The sequence below is a fragment of the Miscanthus floridulus genome, unplaced genomic scaffold (assembly GCF_019320115.1).
Source record: "Miscanthus floridulus cultivar M001 unplaced genomic scaffold, ASM1932011v1 os_2097_2_3, whole genome shotgun sequence".
Classification (NCBI taxonomy): Eukaryota; Viridiplantae; Streptophyta; class Magnoliopsida; order Poales; family Poaceae; genus Miscanthus; species Miscanthus floridulus.
Genome location: NW_027098100.1, coordinates 1 through 21,265, shown reverse-complemented (window position 1 = coordinate 21,265; position 21,265 = coordinate 1). Strand labels below are relative to the sequence as shown.

The 21,265-nt window shown below is 45.0% G+C and overlaps 2 protein-coding genes and 2 pseudogenes across 2 annotated transcripts; 1 reads left to right on the top strand and 3 right to left on the bottom strand.

Moving 5' to 3' along the window:
• Window positions 1-6,125: 6,125 nt before the first annotated feature.
• Window positions 6,126-8,106, bottom strand: LOC136534625 (pentatricopeptide repeat-containing protein At1g62670, mitochondrial-like; annotated as a pseudogene).
• A 166-nt stretch (window positions 8,107-8,272) lies between these two features.
• On the bottom strand, window positions 8,273-13,084 carry LOC136534621 (plastid division protein CDP1, chloroplastic-like). The gene is made up of 12 exons (XM_066527029.1): window positions 12,651-13,084; window positions 12,216-12,329; window positions 11,975-12,112; window positions 11,252-11,356; window positions 11,023-11,145; window positions 10,568-10,936; window positions 10,383-10,478; window positions 10,177-10,302; window positions 10,022-10,087; window positions 9,200-9,937; window positions 8,916-9,109; window positions 8,273-8,820 (listed from the first exon to the last, which is right to left on the bottom strand). Exons 1-12 carry the CDS (start codon window positions 12,894-12,896, stop codon window positions 8,736-8,738), a joined length of 2,400 nt encoding a protein of 799 aa, XP_066383126.1. The 5' UTR covers window positions 12,897-13,084; the 3' UTR covers window positions 8,273-8,735.
• A 1,541-nt stretch (window positions 13,085-14,625) lies between these two features.
• On the top strand, window positions 14,626-17,139 carry LOC136534624 (thioredoxin X, chloroplastic-like). Its single transcript, XM_066527031.1, has 2 exons — window positions 14,626-15,038; window positions 16,649-17,139. Exons 1-2 carry the CDS (start codon window positions 14,715-14,717, stop codon window positions 16,850-16,852), a joined length of 528 nt encoding a protein of 175 aa, XP_066383128.1. The 5' UTR covers window positions 14,626-14,714; the 3' UTR covers window positions 16,853-17,139.
• Window positions 17,140-17,277: 138 nt separating this feature from the next.
• LOC136534623 (pentatricopeptide repeat-containing protein At2g13600-like) lies at window positions 17,278-21,242 on the bottom strand (annotated as a pseudogene).
• Window positions 21,243-21,265: the final 23 nt, after the last annotated feature.

The window sequence follows — 21,265 nt, the reverse complement described above, 5'->3', positions numbered from 1 at the left end:
GGTGTCCCCAGTCGGTTGTTCCTAGTCGGGCCCGACCGTGTCGGTCAGGGAAGAGCTACAAAAAGAGGTTCGGCGTATCCCCGATCGAAAAAAGAAGGTTGGAGTCGGACTATGTCCCCACCTTGGCCAGGCTCTCCGGTCGGGGATCGGATCGTTCTCCTGGCCTGTCATTAGGTATCTGGGCTGGCCCGGGAGGCGTGCGTCATCGCTACGCCATCTACTAGGCCAAGTTTTTGCTGGGAAGCGGGTCCATTGGGGACCCCAGGTTTATGAACCCAACAATCAGCTTCTCCCAAATCTTTCATTTAAAAGTTACTTGATAAAAATCCTTTCACTTTCTCAGTCACATTAATATTATTTCCAAAAATTTGTATATCATCCACATATAAGCACAAGATCACACCATCTCCCCCACCATACCGATAATAAACACATTTATCAGCTTCATTCACAGCAAAGCTGCCTGATGTCAAAGTTCTGTCGAACTTCTCGTGCCACCACTTAGGTGCTTGCTTTAGGCCATACAAAGATTTCAATAATTTACACACTTTCCCTCTTGACCATTTGCTACAAATCTATCCGGCTGATCCATATAGATCTCTTCCTCAAGCTTTCCATTCAAAAAAGTTGTCTTAACGTCCATCTGATGAATGAGAAGACCATGTGAGGTAGCCAAGAAAAGTAATACTCGTATAGTCATAAGACGAACAACTGGTGAATAAGTATCTTCGCCTTCTTTCTGGGTAACCCTTAGCCACAAGCCTTGTCTTGTACTTCTCAATAGTACCATCAGGCCTAAGCATTTTCTTGAACACCCATTTACATCCCATAGGTTTGCACCTGTAAGGATGATCAACAACCTCCCAAATTCCATTAGATATAATAGAATCCAACTCACTATGAACAGCTTCCTTCCATAAGTTAGCGTCAAGAGATGAATATGTCTCTTCTATGGTTTTAGGAGTGTCATCCACGAGGTATATAATATAATCTTCACCAAAAGACTTTGCGGTTCTCCATCTCTTACTCTTTCGAGTGACTATATTATTATCCTCCTCATGATTTTCCACATGGATTTCAACATCGGCATGTTTTATCGGTTCATGCAACTCAGGTAATAAAATAGATTCATGACTAGAAGTGCTAGGTGTATTTTTTCACAGGAAATTCACTCAAAAAATATAGCATCTCTAGATTTCATAATAGTACCAACATTCACATCAAGCACTTCAGAATTTATTATTAAAAATCTATAACCCATGCTGTGAATAGCATAACTGAGAAAGACACAATCAACGGTTTTTGTCCAAGCTTTCGCTTCTTGTTAATGGGTACATTCACCTTTGCCAAACAACCCCGTGTTCGCAGATAAGAAAGATTTAATCACTTCTTCTCCCATTCCTCAAATGGTGTAATTTCTTTGTTCTTTATGAGCACTCTATTCAGGACATAACATGCTGCCAATATTGCCTCACCCCACCATTTCTTAGATAATCCTGCAGTCTCTGACATGGCGTTAACCAACTCAGCTAGAGTGTAGTTCTTTCTCTCGGCAATCCCATTTCATTGTGGTGAGTATGACGGTGTCCTCTCATTAACAATACCATGCTTCGCGCAAAACTCAAAAAACTTATTTGTGAAATATTCTCCCCCGTGATCAGACTGCAACCATTTAATTTTCTTATCAAGTTCGTTTTCTACCTTAACTTTATAGATCTTAAAATAATTCAATGCTTCATCTTTTGATTTTAACAGATACACTTAGCAAAATCTAGGGCAATCATCTATAAATGTCATGAAATATCTTTTGTCACCTTTGGTCAACTCGTCATTCATTTCATACAAATCAAAATGGATTAGTTCTAATAGTGCCAAGTCCCTCGCCTCAGCAGCCTTGTAAGGCTTGTGAGGTTGCTTTGATTGCACGCATACATGACATTTAGAGCCTTTGACCAAATCAAATTTCAAGATTAAATTCAAACCAACTAAGCGAGTAATGCAACCAAAATTTATATGACAAAGACGTGAATGCCAAACATTATATTCAACATCACAAGTCACATTGTTCACGGACTTAACACATGCGTTAGTTAAGGACAAGCGGAACAAGCCTCCGCTCTCATAGCCTTTATCCACAAAGGTTCCATACTTAGAAAGTATGCACTTATTAGACTCAAACACAAGTTTATAGCCATCTTGACACAGTAACGAACCACTAATTAATTTTTTTTCTTATTGAGCGGACATGCTGCACGTTCTTTAGTTGCACGGTCTTTCCCAAAGTAAGCTTCAGATCAACCGTACCAACACCACGAACAGCCGCACGCGCTCCATTCCCCATCAATAAGGAGGAACTTTCTCCCGGCCTAATAAGAAGAAAATAAAGAAATATTAGTACACACATGGATATTAGCTCATGTGTCAATCCACCAATCAGGTGAATGACAAATTGAAAGAATTATAGGTAATAAATTACCATACCCCGATATTCCTTCATCAGCCTCAACCATGTTTGTAGATTTCTTTCTGGCTTCCACTTGCTCTCCTCGTAGTCCCTAGCATAATGCCCGAGCTTGCCACAAGTGAAGTATTTTTTCTTTTCCTTGTTCTTCTTCTTCTTCTTAAAAGGTGTAGTGGCCCTTTGTTTGAGCTCTTGCTTGAATTTTTTCTTGTGGGAATTTTGAAGATTTTTCTGTACCACATGGACACTAGAACTTCCCTCAATAATTTTCTTGCCGCGGACATCCTTAGCTCTCGCCTTCTCTTCAACATCCAAAGAGCTAATGAGGTCGGCAATGCCGAACTCTTATCTCTTATGTTTCAGAGAAGTAGCAAAGTCTGTCCAAGCCTGTGGCAACTTAGCAATAGTGCAGCCTGCCACAAACTTATCCGGCAGCACCATACCAAAATTCTCGAGTTTCTTTTACCAGTGTTTGTATATCATGAGCTTGTTCAACCACAGAACGGTCATCAACCATCCAGTAGTCATGAAACTGCTCCATGACATACAACTCACTACTAGCATCAGACACTCCATATTTGGCCTCAAGTGCATCCCACATCTCTTTACCAGTTTGTAGAGTCACATATGCATCTACTATGGAGTCTCCTAGCACGCTGATTATTGCCCCCTTGAACGTAGTATCAGCGTCTTGGAACGCACGCTCCTCATCAGGAGTATGCGGTCCAACTGATCTAGGTTCGGCAACAAAGTAGCAGTATATAACAGTCAGCCATAAAATGCATCTATGATGTTACCTCTTGTAATGTGTGCCCTCAAAAACATTTGGTTTCAGCATACCCTCAAAGCTGACTACCGAAAAGCGTCCATCAGGTTTTTGGATTGTTAGAAATTTAGACAATTTTAGTACCAGTTTAACCTAGAAAAATATTATCAAAATGTTGGTGACATGTGCACGTGCGGTTTAAGTGTCAAGAACATGTAGACGATATTAATTATCATGATTTTAATCGCTGAAAATAGGGGATGAACTACAACATACTCCGCGGCACCAGAGCCGGTTGCGCTAGTCGACATAACGCATGTTGGAGTAGTCGTCCCGCTCGACACAGTACAGGGAGGTTGTTGTGCCGATCTCCCACTGCCGCCACGAACGCCGGGAAGAAGATGATGTTGTTGTACGATCGAGCGGTCGCGTAGTCGCTCCCCAAAAACCTAATTGTCGGTCTTCACCCGAGCAGATGAACTCACAAACGGCGGTTTCGGAAGCCTTCTCTCCCTATTCCCGTGCTGGCAGGAACCGGGACGGGAAGACTTGGTCATAGCGGAAACATGGATGTAGAGCGCACGTAAGAGAGACAAGAGACTAAATGTTGTCTTGCTTTTATCTTGTAGCCAAGGAGCAGAGCGGGCACAACCATCCGCAGGATATCAAGAGTCAGAAACGACAGAGACGCTCACAAAAGAAACTCCCGTCATCATGAGTAGAAACTCCCGTAACTCTCGCCATTAGGAGTAGAAACTCCCGTAACTCCTGCCGTGCCATTAGGAGCAGAAACTCCTGTAACTCCCTCATTTAGAATAGAAACTCCTGTTACTCCCTTATTTAGAATAGAAACTCCTGCCATAATTGGCTTGAATGACAAAACCAATTCATGCATCGCATGCTCCTGTGGCTCATTCTTTTCTCAACTTCTCAATGTAGACAGACATGATCCGCACATATAAGTTGAGTCAACATTCAATAAAAAAATCTCGTATATGACTAAATCGTATAGCGCACAATATTTAATATAGGCCTTAGAATTATTCGATTTAATTAGATAAAATATTAGGCTTGGCCCACGTTAAATCTAATACTGACCATGTTTTCCCTTCACCTTTGCAGTCTCTTAGGGAAGTGCTTCTTAGAGGGGTTGTTCATACCCAACTCCACTGTGCTCACCTCTGTCATGTTTTACGGTACCTTCGTGGCACTATGTCTCGTTGTTGACTTCTATTTCCTTGTTCTAGCTCCCTCCAGCTCTTGGCGTACTTTGATGCAACCTAGGCTGGCTTATTGACAGAACTACTGCGATCTGTATTGATTGGGACCCCGTGAAGCATGAACTCATTGAGCACATTGGAGTTGATGCTTCCCACGTGAGATCGCAAGTGCAAGATCATGTTGTGATTTTTCATTATGTGCCTTCAAAGGTCAAGATAGCTAATTTCTTCACGAAGGCACATAAGTGAGCACATCATAGCCTTTTCCTTTCCAAACTCAGTGGCGTAGACCCATCGTGAATTTGATGGGGTTGTTAGATGTATGCATGGTTGTGTATGTGCACATGTATTTTCGCATCTAGTTGGAGTGGCTTTCTGTATATGTAACACTTGTACATAAACCCCTTTGGGCCTGTGAACTCACTCGAGTTGCATTTCATAAGAGCACACGTCACCATCAGCCTACACCCGATTCAGACCACAATCACAGGGTTTGGGTACACATGGAAAGTATGAAATGATTGGGGAGTAATTAAATATCAAAAGGAGAACAGTCATGAAGTAAAGCTGATATCTGTACAGCAAATATCCTTGCTTTTGCAGATGATGAACAGGTCGAGCAACATAGCCAAACCCTGAATGCAAGCCTAAGAACACACCAACATCCCACTAAGCAAAGCCAACAGGACCAGGCTGGTGAATCCGGAGCCAGCACAGCTCCAACACAATAATGTTACACAGATGCTTCTATTCTACCTGATGAACCAGCTGCATCACCAAGAAGGGCAGAGCTAGGTATATTTTTCACCACCACTCAAATCATCTCAAAACTGATATTCGCATACAGGCTGCAGCTCAAGACACTAAGTTTCTTCTGTTCGAAGCACAAGCTCTTTGCCTGGCGACAAAAGTATTACCATGCTTGCAATTTTAGAACACCGGTCTTCTCACAGACAACCAGATTCTGGTTGATGCTGTAAACAACCTGGGTCAAGATTTCCATATTCCTTGGAGACTCAAGCCTCTTCTGACTGATTTCTTGCAAATTGCAGAGTCCACACATCTCTGTAAGCAAAATCAGTAGAACTAAAAACAGGTTAGCTCATAGGGTATCGTGGCGCCTCAAGCTAGAACCTGTGCTAGTGCTCAAATTTTTACATGCTCTAAGAGACATCACAACTCCAGCTGTCCAGTGCTTCAGGCGTTATGTCTGATCATCTGGATCTCTTTCATTTACTCTGTTGTTAATTTTAGTACGTGTCCTTATTAAAAAAAGAATATTAAGTGAGCATAATGAACAACAGGCGCTCTACCTTGATTCCTCAATCTTGGAGAAGCAAAGCACAAAGCGTTGCATCTGCTTCCAAAACTCTTAATACAGCAATACATCATAAGCACTAAAAATAGTCAACAAGACTCTTGGTTGTTTCATGTTTTGCTGCAATAAGTCTTTCGACTAGATAGAAGGGAAAGTGCTAATAATCTGTCACCCGCAAGCTGCAGCTTAAGTGACCATGAGTGACCATGAGTCCAGCATAGGGTATCAACGCAGGTCATCCTTTGCCACAGACACTATTTTGGTTGAATGAACTAACTGAAAAACAGGTTATGAGCAGAATACTTCCAAAACTGAAGGATACAACATTACATGTAACTATGTAAGTACATAACTCCAGAGCCGAATATCATTAATTCTCAGATCACAGATTGTATTTTACAAGTTTATGTACGACAAAGAGTTACATGAAGAAATCAAAGGCACATCTAACCTTCAACAGCTATTAGCTGCTGGTACAACCATACAAGTTAAATAATGAGACCTATACCATGCAAGGTAGCAAAAAAGAATCAGCAGAGCTGAATGATTACCCAATTCCAAGCATCCTATCTAATACAAAGCACAATTGTGACATATCTGAGCATTCTGTTGGACCCTTCCTGCAGAATGCCTTGATCACATTAGCAAAAATCCTACAATCTAAAACCAGTCCTTTTATTTGGATATCATCAAACAGCCTCAATGCCGCACGTATATTTCCACTCCTAACCAACCAATACGTCAAATGGGCAACGGGACCTCCTCCCAGACCTGAAGAGACAATCAACCAGTGTATTGTATGTGATGGTATCTGGGGCAATCTTCCCAGCATTCACATCAGCGAACAAAAAACCAAGCTCACCTTCCTTTCCGTCCTCATAGAACTCATGGAACAGAATGTTACAAGTCACAGTGTCTGGCACGAACCCCTTGCTGCTGAACACATATTTGGCAAACTGAAACTTGCCAGCTCGGCATAGGCATGAAATCAAAATGTTGTATGTCTGCACATTGGGTGTTATTGGTTTCTTGAGCAGATCCGTGAACAACTTTAGGACATGCAGCCACTTCCCTTTCTTGCAGAAATGATCCATGACTGTGTTGTATGTCACGACATCGACCACAAAGCCCAGCTCTTGGCACCGCTTCAGGACCTCCTTGCCTACCCACATATCAAGATTCTGGGCAACGTGGTCCAATTCTCTTATAATCCGTACTTTTCAGCTTCTTTTTTCCGCCGGAACAGTGTTTTTCTCTCGCAAACAATTAGCCGAAACAGTGTTTTGACTTGTTTTTTCAGCGAAGCGAACTGGGCCTTTCCAGCTGCCGAAATGCTTCCTCAATGTATCCAGAGCGGCAAAGCCCAACAATGTAGGTGATGTATGTCACTGCATCTGGTTCGCACCCACTCCGGTCACTCTCATAAATAACCCTCTCGACAGCGTCAAAATCCCCAATCTTACACAACCCCTCGATGTATATATTGTAGATGACGACATCAGGGAGGCAACCAGAGGAACGCATGGAGCTTATGAGTTCGTCAGCTGCCTGGATGTCGGCATTATCGAAGACTGCCTTGAGGATCGGCGCGAATGTATGTGGTGTCAGTGGGTGATTGAGGGCGCGCATTTCGTCGAGCAGGTGGAGGGCGTTGTCGAGGCGGCCGGCGCGGCAGAAGGAGAATATGAGATCGGTGTAGTCGATGGGGGTCGGCGGGAGGCCGAGTCCGGTCATCCAGAGGAGAACGGAGTGCGCGGCGGCGGGAAGGTGGAGGTGGGAGGAGTAGACGTGGAGGAGGAGGGAGAAGAAGGCGCGGTCGGAGGCGACGCCGTTGGCGAGCATTTCGTCGAAGAGGGACGCGGCGTCGGCGGGGCGGCCGGCCTTGGCGAGCGCCGACATGGCCGAGGTGTAGGAGGCGGCGGTGGGCGCGCACGCGGGCGACGAGAGGCGCATGCGGCGGAGCACGCGGAACGCCGCGTCGCCGTCGCCGTCGCCGTCCCGCGCGAGCGCCGCCAGGAAGCGGTTGTAGTCGTGGAGGGTGTGCGACGACGTCGGTGCGACGGCGGCGGCGTCCGGGGCCGCCGTGGTGGAGTGCGGGCGGTGCGCGCGGGGGAGGAGACCGCCGAGCTTTCGCATGGCCGCGCGCACCGCGGCGGACACCGGGGCGGAGGTGGCTGCGGCTGCGGCCGGCCATGTGCCGGCGGGCATAGAGGATGGCGGAGGCAGAGAAGAAACGAATTTGCGGCGCGGATGCGTAGGCGTAACGAGGGACGACGACGCGAGGCCGAGGCGGCACACGGCAGCGGGCTACGAGGTGGACTGGAAGACGGTGACGGTGAGATCTGAGCATCAACTGTCGTCGCTCGTCAGACAGACTCATAAAAAAGCACGCTTGGTGCTCAAAATCATCGACAGAGCACGAGACCTTGCGCCTAAATTCCGAATCACGGCTACCTACTCAGCGAGGTTAATAGCAACATTGTTAATAACAACATTATAGACCCAAATGAGTAAAACTGCGCATGTTGCCTTTATTGAGCTAGGTTGCAGTCACACAAAGTAGTAACAGACAGGTACTGTGAAACACGAAACATCAATTCAGCGAATTGCATTGTTCTTTGAACAATGGCGGTCACGAATTCAATTACACGCCCTTATAAAAAAAACAATTACACGTGGGTAATAAAACTTAAAAACTAAAAAACATAAGCAGTAACTATTGTGTCAAATCCTGAAGCGAGAAGTCTCCCGAGCTCGCCTTGAAAGCAGCTCAAGACCTCGAGCAATCGAGCATCCCAATGGAACTCGGCTAACTATTGCAAAGAACTCAAATTGAATTGCAGGTAACCTAATAGTACCACTACATATTTCTAATGGGTTAAGATCGCCATGTTGGAACTTCACAAGATCAGCACTGCCTGTGACCTATCCGCCGAAGGTTCCGTAGTCCGTTTGCACAGTTGGCAGAAATCACGTCAGGTCCCGGACAGCAGCCTCGGAGATTTTCCAAGATCCATCATTCTGCCTGCTCAATACGTACTGAACTTCGTATGTGCTGCGATTATAACCATACAGATACAATTACCATGTTTACGTCGTAGAGCAAGACATGAAAGAATAATCAACAGCAATGACATCTACTGAAAATACCTGTAATAACTGGGTTTCTTGGGCTGGGAATCATCAACAAGCTCAGCCGCTTCCTCAAGCACAGCATCAATTTCTGCTGCTTCACCAGCACCGACTTCATCCAAGATTATCTCAGCTCGAACAACATTAAGATTCAGCAGCACAAATCTCCAATAGCAGGACTGGTCCTTTGCTAACAACGCCAAGTCTTGCCACTGTTCCAAAAGATTGCATTTGATTACGCATAAAATAAATAAAGCTAAAGCAATAGCACATGCAAATAGATAACCGACACATAAACACACCTTAGAGAGCATTGAACCATCAAGAATCTCTGGTAGCATGTCAGTTTGATAGTCAGGGCCAAGAGCTTCAGATTTTATGTCTTGCCACTGTTTTACAAGTGCTTCTGCTTCTTGAATATCCATCTTTTGCTTACAAACTGCAGCAGTGATATCATTAGCTGCTGGGTGCTTATCACTTGCGCCGCTATTTGAATTAAGCCTATCACTCAGCCAAAGCAATTTTGACAAATTTTCAAAATGCTTCCTGACACCACTGGTGATAAAAGAACCTTCTGATGCAGACGCTTCATTCAAGGACGACACGGATGCAGACTCTCTATTTGGGTTCGTGTATCTCGCATGCCCAAACTGAAACTTGACCAATTTTAATGTGCTAAATACAACAAAGCCTAGGAGTGCACTATAGGCAAGCTTTCCTATAACATCTCCACTTAGTCCCCATAATTCCAATGTTCTGAGATGGGATCCAGGATTGCGCTTCAGGGGAACAGATGCTGTCCCTGAACCATTTACTTGCCTATCCATTGATGATTGGAGCCCCAAGTTGGCAGGTGCAAGTTGCTTAACAGCCTCCCCCAGATGGCTGTTTGGACTCAATCTTGGGGTCTGCTCTGCTGAAGTTCTGTTGCATGCTGAGGCACTAGAAGATGGCTGAGAGCTCAAAAGGACTGATCTTGGGGATCCCAGTTTCTGCTTGGATGTGTGAAGGACGCGCTTAGGAGCTCCAAAAAAGTTAGCCTGCCATAAGAGAATAAGAGAACTAAATTATTTCACAGAAGATATTGTGGGGGATGTGATTACTAAAAGTAGCATTGTACAAACCAAAGATGGCGGACAATCTTTCGTATCTGCAAAACGAGAAAGGGCCACATCCTTCAGCCACAGTTCCTGGTAAAAAGAAGCTTTCTGCCATGAGATATATGAGCAAGTAATGTAGAATATAGCTTATTTGCTATAATTGAACAGATGCAACATACCAGTGATTGGTTGACAGTAACCTTGTCACTGCTGTCCTTCTTTTTATCTAACCCATAATTCTTCGAATTTGAACTTCCAGTACTTTGAAGCTGCTGAAGCTTTTCAAACACTGTGGTGCCAGTTTCCTGAGAGCTAATCATTAGTCCTAGTAATGCAAGGAACTAAAACTAATAAATCATTCAAGTTGAGATAATAAGTTTATAACCTCTCCAAGAAGAAATGAGCAAAAAGATTCCTCAAATTTTAGGTCTGTGCTCTCAGATGCAACTAAACATTCACAGATGGTTTTAGCTTTCTTGATCTGCACAGAGGTAAAACAAATTAAAAACAATGCCAAAAAAAGATCAGCAACTTTTACAGGCTGCCAAGTGGGTGATAAAAAGAGGGTACCAACTCAGTCTGGCGGGTTGTAAATCCAAATGCAAGGTGAGCAAGCATCGCCATGTAGAAGCAGTTGAAGTCAACTACAACCCGCTGGCTCTGGGACTCCAATGATCTTTTATTTTTACGAGTTGTAGCCAAAGTGTCCCAAGAAAGAAGATCCACAATTTCAGTTGCTAATAGTTTGTCCATTGCTTGACCCAAGAAACAAGGCCAGTCATGGACTCTACAAGATGATTCAACATCAAGGCCCTGTCTAAGCAGTTCACAGAGAGCTGCAATAGCACCTTGCCTGCGTTCAGAATTTTCAGGTGTCTGAGGCAAGCTTAGAAGCTCCAAAGTGCAAGCAGGTGCAAGCTCTTCAAGTGATTCTTCAATCTGGATCACCAATGAAATAAGTTATGGCATGATTTTGTATTTACTATTTAGAAGAACTTGTTCATGTAGAAGTAATAACATCATACCTGTTCAAGAAGGGGCATCTTCTCCAAAGATGGTTTTCTCCTCAAAAGATATTGAGCGCGTGCCAGAGCCTCAAATCCAAGGGACACTTTACTCTTTTCAAAGCTGGCTTTTGCTATAGAGCACTACAACGAAATGCATGAAACCATCTAAATGTGAGAGGGGTTCCCAAACATTTCATCGAGCAGCTCTTAAATAAAATATGGAAAAGGATTCTTATGCTATTCTTACTTCTGCTAATGCCATTGCAAGAAGCACATCGTGAACATAAGGTTTAGAATCAGGGCGTCGTAGAGCCGCCTGACCAATTTCCAAAACAAGCTTCTCTTCTCCAACCTGAAAAATACTGCAACATCATACATGGATGAAGAGCAAATAGACCAGTATTGCAGACTTTTCAGGACACAATGGTAAGCCAAATATGCATGTTTAACTTTGACATCCTTCGTGTTTGGGTTTTCAAAGCTCACAGTGCATTTCACATGGAAAATTTTCAATAGCGACAATTTCGGCATTTTACACTGCCTTGCCTGATGTCCTGATCTGAAGAAAGGACATAAGTTATTATTATAAACGCAGCACAAAATGATCCTAAAGATACCTGGGTATGCCCTTTCGCGACTATTTCAGAGCCTATGGACATTAAGTTACAGATTCTGCTCTATTCTTATTAAGTTATTAAGTTATATTACATAATTTGGCGTCTTAAATCCAAGACCTAACATGTGAATTGTATATTACTAAGAAAAAAAGACAGATGTAAAATAAAGAACAAACACAGACGGTACTCCACAAAATATATATCACTTTAGTGGTCCCTGTAACTACAAACTCACTGAACATATAGCCAATTAAAGTGAAAAGTCTCAACCAAACAAAACCAGCATTAACTTGTTAGTGGCGTGACTGGTTCCAACAGACATTTTGATGAGAAATGTCCGTGTTATGCATTACCTCCTGCAAGACGCACAGAGCAGCAGGCAACCAGCTCCAAGGTATATGAAGAGAGGACCTAGGTGGAACCTTCTCCTTTATGTTTCCTGCATAATCTTGTTCGAACAGAAGTTTATCTCTGACATCTACTAGCAGAGCCTGACAAAAGGCAGCACGCAAATGATAAACATCAGGATTATTGCATCCCCTCACAAAACAAAACATACATAAATAGATATAGTTGCAGAAACCAATTAGGAACCTGTCTGAAAGTGGACACCTCAGCTGTGTATCCATCTTCTATCCCAGCAATTTTCAACTCCATTGCAGCCTTCACGATCTCATCTTTCTCAGCCTTCTCTGTAACGCCTAGCATCTACACGGTCATTGTTAAACTTAAACATGTCAACCAACAAGTGAAAATAGACAAATAGTCCAATCAATTGTGAACTGATCAGACGAAATTTCAGAACGCGTTCACACATATTTTTTACTCAAAAATGAGGGAAGCGCATAAAATTACAGATTTGTACAATGAATTCGACTTGTTATAGGAAAATGCTGATTCAATCTGCAACCGCCTAGACAATTAATTGACAGGGGGCCGCGGAAAAACGAACCGAATCAGATCAGGCGGCGATCAGAGCAACAGAAGGTGAGCGTCATTTCGAAATTGCAGTTGACTCGAACCATTCACCTGATAGCACGTGACGGGGATCTCCACCATTGGTGCAGCGGGATAAGCCTCCTGCCTGCCGCCCTCGGCCGCCACCGGCGCGGCCTCGGCCACCCTGGCACGCAGGGCCGGCCCTCGCCCACCGCCGGCAAGTCGTCCACCCGCCGCCAAGGAGGACGCATTGCCGTTCCTTACCCCCGCACGCCGCGTCGAGACCGCCGGGTGAAGCGCCGCCGCGGTCGCGGAGGCCACAGTCGGCATCACCATGGCCGGGCTCTAGAGAACCAACCCTAGCCGGAGGCCTCCATGTGAGGGGGAGCTTTTGCGGGGGTGGGAATAAAGCAGGGGGCGGAAGGGAGAAAGCGCCAGTGACTGAAGAGAGGGAGGGAGAAGGAGGAGGAGGAGGCGTCGTGAAGGCGAAGCCGGATGCCGGAGGGATGGAGGGGGGCCGATGGATCGTGCTCTCTCCGTGAACTTGGTCCTTGCGCGCTTTGTACACGTGGCATGGTAGTTCTTGTTGGACGAGACAGTTCAGGTGCTGACAGTGACATGCAGCCAGTATTTTTTTTTCTCTTTCTCACACTCATTTGGCTATCCAAGCAATTTGATTTTTTTAAAAATGTTTTATATATAGTTTTGAATTACAGTACATATGTTTGATACGGGCATTTTGGAAGGTAATTTCTGTCTCATACTTCATGGCCCAGTAAATATAGAACAGCTCTAACATAGCAAGTACTGAACTGTCCTGGATCCACAGAAAGAAACAAGTTAGTAGGATGCATACCAAAAATGTCATTTTCTCTGTGTCGAGGATCACTTAGATTTTGTGATTGTTTTCCCATAAAAAACGAAAGGTCCACCTCGCTCCCAAAGCCAGAATTTCGGAAAGAGCGTTACTTCCAAACAAACAGGCCGAACGGGCCGCTCGCGATCCGTTTCCCCGGCACTTTCATTTACTGGGCCGGGCCGAATTCCGCTCCTCAGAAGACGACTTGGAAAAAAAAGAAAAAAGTCCACGTTACCTCCTCAACTTTCACGAAAGTCTATTTTCCTCCCTAAACTTTAAAATCAGGCAAAACACCCCCCTCAACTTTTAAAACCGTTCATCTTACCTCCCTGGCCCTGTTATAAGCAGTTTTGAAGTCGGTTTTGTCTTTATCTTTTTTATTTATTTTGGTTGAATCTTTGAAAAATCATAGTAAATCACAAAAAATCATAAAATGAAAAATTCAATTTTGTTGGACTCCATATGAGTAGATCTATACATTGAACATATAATATGGTATGTTTTAGTATAAAGTTTTTGTTGTAGCTTTAGATCTATGCTTTTCTGTAATTAAATGAAATAATTCATAGTTGTAGTTTCTATGGTCCAATTGTGGTAAAATTTTTATGGTGGGCTAATTATTGTATGATTAAACTATAGTAAAAATTTCATACTTATTGGATTATGTATAACTTAGTTATATATTTTATTTAGGTTTATGATCGTTAAATATAAATAAATCTATAACTAAGCTATATATGATTCAATGAGTATACAATTCAATCATATAATAATTAGTCAACCATAAAATTTTTATCATAATTGGACTATAGAAACTGCAGCTATGAATTATTTTAATTAATTATAGAAAAACATAGATCTAAAGTCACAGAAAAAACTTTGTACTAAAGCATATCATATTATATGTTCACTGTGTAGATCTACTTATGTAGAGTCCAACCAAATTAGATTTTCTATTTTATTATTTTTCTATGACTTACTGTGATTTTTTAAATATCAGTCAAAATAAATAAATAAAAAAAGATAAAATCGGCTTCAAAGCTGCTTATAACAAATCCAGGGAGAGGGAGGTAAGATAAACGATTTTAAAAATTGAGTAAGGTGTTTGAGTCGGTTTTAGAGTTCAGGATAAAAATCAGACTTTTCCTAAAATTGGGAGGTAACGTGGACTTAAAAAAAAATCCGCCCACTCGCCAACAAATCTCGCCCGCGCGGTACAGAACTGGTGGCGCACTGTCCGTTGGCATCTTCCAGAAGATTCCTCTCCTCCCCAACGCGCTGCCTCCGCTCCGCTCATGGCGTCCGCGCCGAGCACCACGGCGCCCACCCTCGCGCCCACTCTCCGCACGCCGGTCTCCTCGGGCCCCCGCAGGGCCCCCCTCCCGGCCGCGCTCCACCTCTCGCGCGCTCAGCCCGGGCCGGCCGGATGCCGCGCGGCGCCAGGTCGGCTCGCTCGCCCTCGCGCGCGCGTCCGGTGCGGTGCGGCGGCCAGGTTCATTGGACAGGGCGAGTTCCCCGCGGAGGTGCTGGAGTCAGAGCTGCCCGTGCTCGTGGACTTCGTCGCCGACTGGTGCGGGCCGTGCCGCCTCATCGCGCCCGTCGTCGATTGGGCCTCCGAGGTATTAGGTTACTCTGCTGCTTGTTGGTGGATGCTTATCCATGTGTTTTGTTCGTCTGTGCTGGTGTCATGTCGTACTCTGATAATGACGGATTAAGGTAATTTGGTAACATCGACAACGCTAATAGAAGCCAAAGTATCAGATAAAGTAAGGAACAGCCTTTTAAGTGGGGCTTGAGACAACAACTGAGAAAAGTGAAAATGCTGCACTTTGTCCATAGTCCCGAGTTTGTGATTTGAGTTGACATCAGTATACAAACCAAGTCCAGTTTTTGTTGTGCTGCAATTCGGTCAGGTGTGGAACCTATGAGGAACACTTTTTTTGACGAAGGTAAAATTGGCTTTTATAAAGTATATATAGAGTATTACAGGGGAAAACACAAGAAGAAAGAAAAACAGACATGTCGCTGGGGAATACTGGAACAGCATGTTTGATTCAAGGCGAGTGATACAAACCTGAAGGACCTGATCCATTTTTTTCGATCAAGTTCAGGGGGGAGTGCTGCCCACCTACTATATTGAACGAAGGAGCTGAAAGCTCACACAATTACAGCATACTCCCGGCATACCGGAAGGTGTGCAGTTTTGGAAGAGGAGGAGGGGGCAGGGAAGCAGAAATGGTTAGTCACAGATTGTTACAGCAGGATCGAAGATGATCTACCCAGGCAATTACCAAAGCCTTGTCCTCTTTGTAGCGACAAGCCCATTTTCCAGTGTCCTTGATCGCCGCTCGCAGTGCACCTGCCGTGGTGATGTCCTCAGCTTCGAAGATCAGGGCGTTTCGGGCTTTCCAAATGTGCCAGAGGATGATGAGCATCATGTCCATGCGGACCTTTTGCAGGGAGGTTGATGGTACGCCCAATTGTCCATGGCAGCTTTTGATCACTGTCAAGCAAATTGATATTGAGTCGATCCCACACTCTCACTGCCCTGGGGCAAGCAACAAAGATGTGGTCTCCTGTTTCCAAGATGCCGTGGCAGCTGGGGCAGAAGGAGTCTTCCAGCGCCCTGATGTTTTTCCAGAACAAGTTGGCCTGGGAATTGATTCTGTCGAAGCGCACAAGCCAACCGAAGAATTTTAGTTTCCCTGGAAGTCTGCACCTCCAGATGAGCTGTGGCCCAGGAAGGATGGCATCATTTGCATAAAGAGCTCTGTAGGCATCCCAGGAGGAGAATGGCTGCAGAAGGGGGGTGTCAGAGTTGTCGTTAAGAGTGACCGTGGACAAGGCAGAGCGGAGGATCAGCAGTTCTGTACCAGCTTGATTGGTGAGGCGGGGGCGGAGAATGGTCTCGAGGCCCAGGGTAGGCCCAGGGTAATGGCGTCCCTGATGCTGCAGGAGGGCCTGCGACAGTGAGAGAAGAGAGCTGGGAAGGTGGACGCCGTGATTGGATCCTTTCCTAAATTCAAGAATTGTATTTAATAGTCTTCTGTAGAAGCTATTAGTTAAATAATTAATGTGCATAGAAGCCATTGGTTAACTAAACTCTAATCATTGGCAGCTCTTAGCACTTTAGCAGAATGTGATGCTTTAAACATGTGCGTAAGGGAACACTATTGCTTGCTTCTAATCAGAATTATCAGCTTTGATAAAGTCTAATCTGGTGACACAGGAATACAATGGGCGGTTAAAAATTGTCAAGATTGATCATGATGCCAATCCACAGCTGATTGAAGAGTATAAGGTTTTTGGTCTCCCGACTTTGATTCTCTTCAAGAATGGCCAAGAGGTGCCAGGTAGCCGATATGAAGGGGCAATTACAAAAGATAAGTTCAAGCAATACCTGGAACCTCTCTTGACTACAACAGTTGCTTAAGATCATTACCTGCAGCTTGAGCACTGAGGATGCCAACGAAATTGGCTTACCCTACGCATTGGGAATGTTGAAGAGTTTTTCCTTGCATGAGCGTCATGTTTAGTTTGTAATTAACTATGCTGCAGGATCATGTTTGACTGTATGATTGTCATTTGCGTTTTTTTTTTTTTTTTTGCGAAAGTCATTTGCGTATATTTGGTACAGTATACATGAAGGGTTGTGATGAGATATGCCAACACTAATTTTAATACAAGCAAGTTCGTTTTCGATATCTTTGTGGCACACAATGGTTTGTTGTTTCCAAAATTAGATGACTGATACAAATGGTCAATCTGCACTGTAAGTTTTGATATACCCATGTTGTATTCTTGGTCAAATATTCACTGTTCTGTTTACCGCTTAGCGTTTAGGATAACACTGAAGTATCCCTTGGCCTCTGAGGTTAGCCAAAATATCAAACGCATCGTATGAACTGAAATACAGAACTACCAAAATATCAAACGCCATCATATGAACTGAAATACAGAACCAGCTTCTTTCCATAGCTTGATGCATTCAACCAAAATAGTACAGAACTAGCTTCCATTCCATCAGACCAAAGTTCACCTGATACAAGCTCGGTTTCTGTCGGACATGGACTGAAACCATGAAGACCCGGGCAGCTTCAGGATTTCTGCTCCCATGAGCCCTCTCACCCTTCTTGCGCCGTCCCAATCGTGCTGGCCGGCGAGCGTGTTGCATAGCAACATGTATGTCGACGGGTCATCCTTCTCGAGCGCAAGCGCATGCTCTGTAGCCCTCCTGCCAACAGCCTCGTTGCCATGACGGTGACAGGCACCAAGCAAGGTCTGCCAGACCAGAACGCCAGGTTGGAACGGCATCCTTGATATCAGCTCTTCAGCCTCCTGGATATGGCCTGCTTTGCCAAGGAGATCGACCATGCAGGCGTAGTGGTCCTCGCCGGGCTGAATGCCAAACTTGTCCTCCATGGCATTGAAGTAAATCCAACCTTCGTCCACGAACCCACCTTGGCTGCAAGCATAGAGAACGCAGATCAAAGTGACGCGGTTGGGAGCTACACCCCTCAGCAGCATGTCGTCGAACACCTCCACAGCTTCCCGAGCTCGCCCGTTGTGCGCGAAACACATGATCATCGCCGTCCAGGAGATAACAGGCCGCTGCTGCATCGACTGGAACACCTTGTGAGCACAGGCCACTGACCCGCATTTTGCATACATGTCGATGAGCGCATTGTTGACGCCAATGTCGGAGTCGTCTCCCAGCTCGATCACATACCCGTGAACTTTCCTTCCTTCGTCAAGGTCGGTGAGGCTTGCACAGACATTAGCCGACGTTGCAAATGCGTAGTTGTTGGGCATGACTCCGTCCAGCATCATCTGACTGAGAATGCCAATCGCCTTGGCAGGCTCACCGCAGTGTAGGCAGCTAGTGGCCATCCCTGTCCACGACACAACATCTTTGCAGCGGATCTCGGCGAACGCCATGGTGCCATCTGCTCTTCATATACATCTCCACCAAGGAGTTCCCCACATACACATCATCGCCAAAGCCACTCTTGACGACCTGGGCGTGAACTTGCAGACCGCTCGCCAAGCTCGCGCTCGCCGCCAGTCCAGAAAGGACTGTGCTGAACGAGAACCCGTCGGCACCAACAGCTTCCCTGACCATCCTTCGCCACAGGATCCAACCCTGCACGCTCCAGTGGCGCGCGAACCCCGCGAGCAGCGTGTTCCAAGAGACGATGTCCCGGATGGAAGAGCCGTCGAACAGCCGCACCGCGTCCTCGAGCTGACCGTGACGGGCCATGGCAGCGAGGAACGCGTTCGTCAGGAAGACGCTGGAGCCGAAGCCAAGCCGCACCGAGAGCGCGTAGAGCTGCGGCGCGTACCCGGCGCCTGCGGGTGCGAGCGAGCTCGCGCTGAGCGCGCTCGCCAGTGCGAACTCGTTGGGCGGGCACCCGGCGAGGCGCATCCGGCGGAACAGCGCGAGCGCGTCGCGGGGCCGGCCCCCCCTGCGTGAGCCCCGCGATGGCGGCGGACCACGAGACGGCGTTGCGGCGGGGCATTTCGTCGACCACACGGAGGCCCCGGCGGTGGAGGCGGCATTTGAAGTAGGCGGTGAGGAGGTGGTTGTGGAGGATAACGTGGGACGCGAGGAGGCCCGGCTTGAGCAGCGAAGCGTGGAGGGCCGCGGCGGTGGCGGCGCTGCGCTGGAGGAGCGCCGCATAGGGGTAGGAAAGGAGGTGCTGTTGCTGCTGCTGGTGTGAGGAGGTTGCGGCAGTGAAGGCGCGGGGTTCCACGGTGGCGGCAAGGGGAGGACGCCGCACGGCAGCTGGTGGGCGCGGGCGCAGCGGCATTGCGGCCGCACCGGCTCCGTTGTGCCAAGACAGGGCACAAGCCCGGCGCAGCCGGGCTTTGGTATTTCGTGTCCCAAATAAGTGGGATTTGGTACGGTAGTTTCGCATGAAAAAATGAATACCCTCGCTGATTTCACATGAGACCACCTTGAACTAGGAATTTTGTAGAAATTGTACAGAAATATTACATGATCAATTCATTTTCACAGGGGAAAAATAGAGGAAACAGTAAGTTTTCCTCTATTCCAAAGTGTGGACTGAAAGATTTCAACTTGGTGAATGAATGGGCGTTACCTAGGAACATTGACTCAACGAAACAAAGCTACTTTCAAAAAAAAAAAGGAATGAAACAAAGCTTGCATTAGAATGAAAACCACCACCAACACAGTTCTTCTGTATTAGCACATTATGGTAAAGGTTCCAGAAAGAAAAGAAAATGGACATATTGCAGAGAGGTTCAGTCATTGACAAAAAGGATGGAACCATTGAGTCGATCCAAAAGTGGATCACATTCATCTGACAGCAGGCATATAGCGATTTAGCACATCAAGTGAAGGAACCAAGAATCATCTTACAAGATGCAACTAGACAGCAACAGCTACGTCTACTTTGGGAGCATCTTGTAGTTTCTTCTGTGATTCTTTTATGTACTTCCACCCACGTTTGTTAACCCCGCTGATCCTAGTTGGGGCGTCTGCAGCTTGCACACCTACAAGAGAATCTGATTAAGAGACATGACTTTTTATGAGCTAATAAAAGATGCCTTTTTCACTCCAACTGTAACTCTGAAAGGCATCAACAGTGAATGGTTCAGTATTGTGCTCCCTGACGGTTGAGAGTGACCAGAACACAAATATGCTTGAGGGGAAATCAGTCAAAACAACATGAATTTAATCATGATTAGGAAACTTCGTCAAACAGCTGGCGAACTAAGAAGCATACATTAGATCATTTTAAACCAAATGCAAAACAAGCTGCTATATGTAAACACGAAAACATGCATATGTCCATTGGATATTCTGAAAGATGTCTTCATATCCTTGTATTATTCAAAAAGAAACTACAGCACAATAACTAAAGATTAGGACACTGGCTGTTGCACACAAACACGTACATAGCATACGTGGACTTACACGCTAAAACCAAATCAATAAAATATTTGAGACTCAGTCACTTGTATGCCTTGATAGATCTCAGAAATTGCAGATAAATATATTATTCAAATGATTAATTCAGGACAAAAACACTAAACTGGCTCGAGAGTAATCCTAGTTTCACACCTCAATTAGTTTTTTTTTTTAAAAAAATCTTGAACATAACAACAAATTCATTTATCTCTCGCCTCATAAATGAACTCGTGGTCAAGATGTAATACTCTGGATCTGCTTTCTTCTTTTTGAGAGAATAAATAGTTACTGATATTTAGTCAACCATACAACCCTTCAATTCTGGAAGTCAGACAGTCAATAACTTTTGTGTGTAAAACTATATAAACACTTTTTTAACATTATTATTTGAAAATTCCATCACATGCTGTTTCTACTGATAGGTGCCTTCATACAGTTACAATTTGCTAACCTCCTATATTTTTTTCCCTTGATGATGTTGCTGGAGACCGAACCAATGGCCACATTATCCAGCTGCTAGTGTTATTCCTTACAGTTCTGAAAATCACGTCCTAAAAAGTCTTGATAGAAACAATGCTAACCTTCTCCATGCAAATGATCAACTTAAGTGGTATGTTCATCTTCATTAATCGTGTTGAGAAACATGATATTGTCAAATCGTGAGACCAGGCTCACCACCTTGACAAACTCATCTCGGAATTACAATTGTGGTCCATTCAAATCAGTCTGATATGTGGGGCTGAGAATGTATGATACCTTGGAAGGTCTGATTAGTGATTATCTTGGCAAAGGTGTTCTTAAGGTCTGATTCAGTGCACATGTATTGTACTTGATATATATGCTATGCACCATAGTCACTCATTGTAATGTACTGTAGTATATTTAAGATTTAATAACACAAAGTCGATC

Excerpts from the sequence above, each read along its gene's own strand:
- LOC136534621 (XM_066527029.1), bottom strand. The coding sequence starts at position 12,896 with ATGGTGATGCCGACTGTGGCCTCCGCGACCGCGGCGGCGCTTCACCCG. Across the intron at positions 12,330-12,650 it reads TCCCCGTCACGTGCTATCAG|ATGCTAGGCGTTACAGAGAA; the intron begins GTGAATGGTTCG and ends ATGACCGTGTAG. Across the intron at positions 10,937-11,022 it reads AGATGCCCCTTCTTGAACAG|ATTGAAGAATCACTTGAAGA; the intron begins GTATGATGTTAT and ends TTGGTGATCCAG.
- LOC136534624 (XM_066527031.1), top strand. The coding sequence starts at position 14,715 with ATGGCGTCCGCGCCGAGCACCACGGCGCCCACCCTCGCGCCCACTCTC. Across the intron at positions 15,039-16,648 it reads TCGTCGATTGGGCCTCCGAG|GAATACAATGGGCGGTTAAA; the intron begins GTATTAGGTTAC and ends CTGGTGACACAG.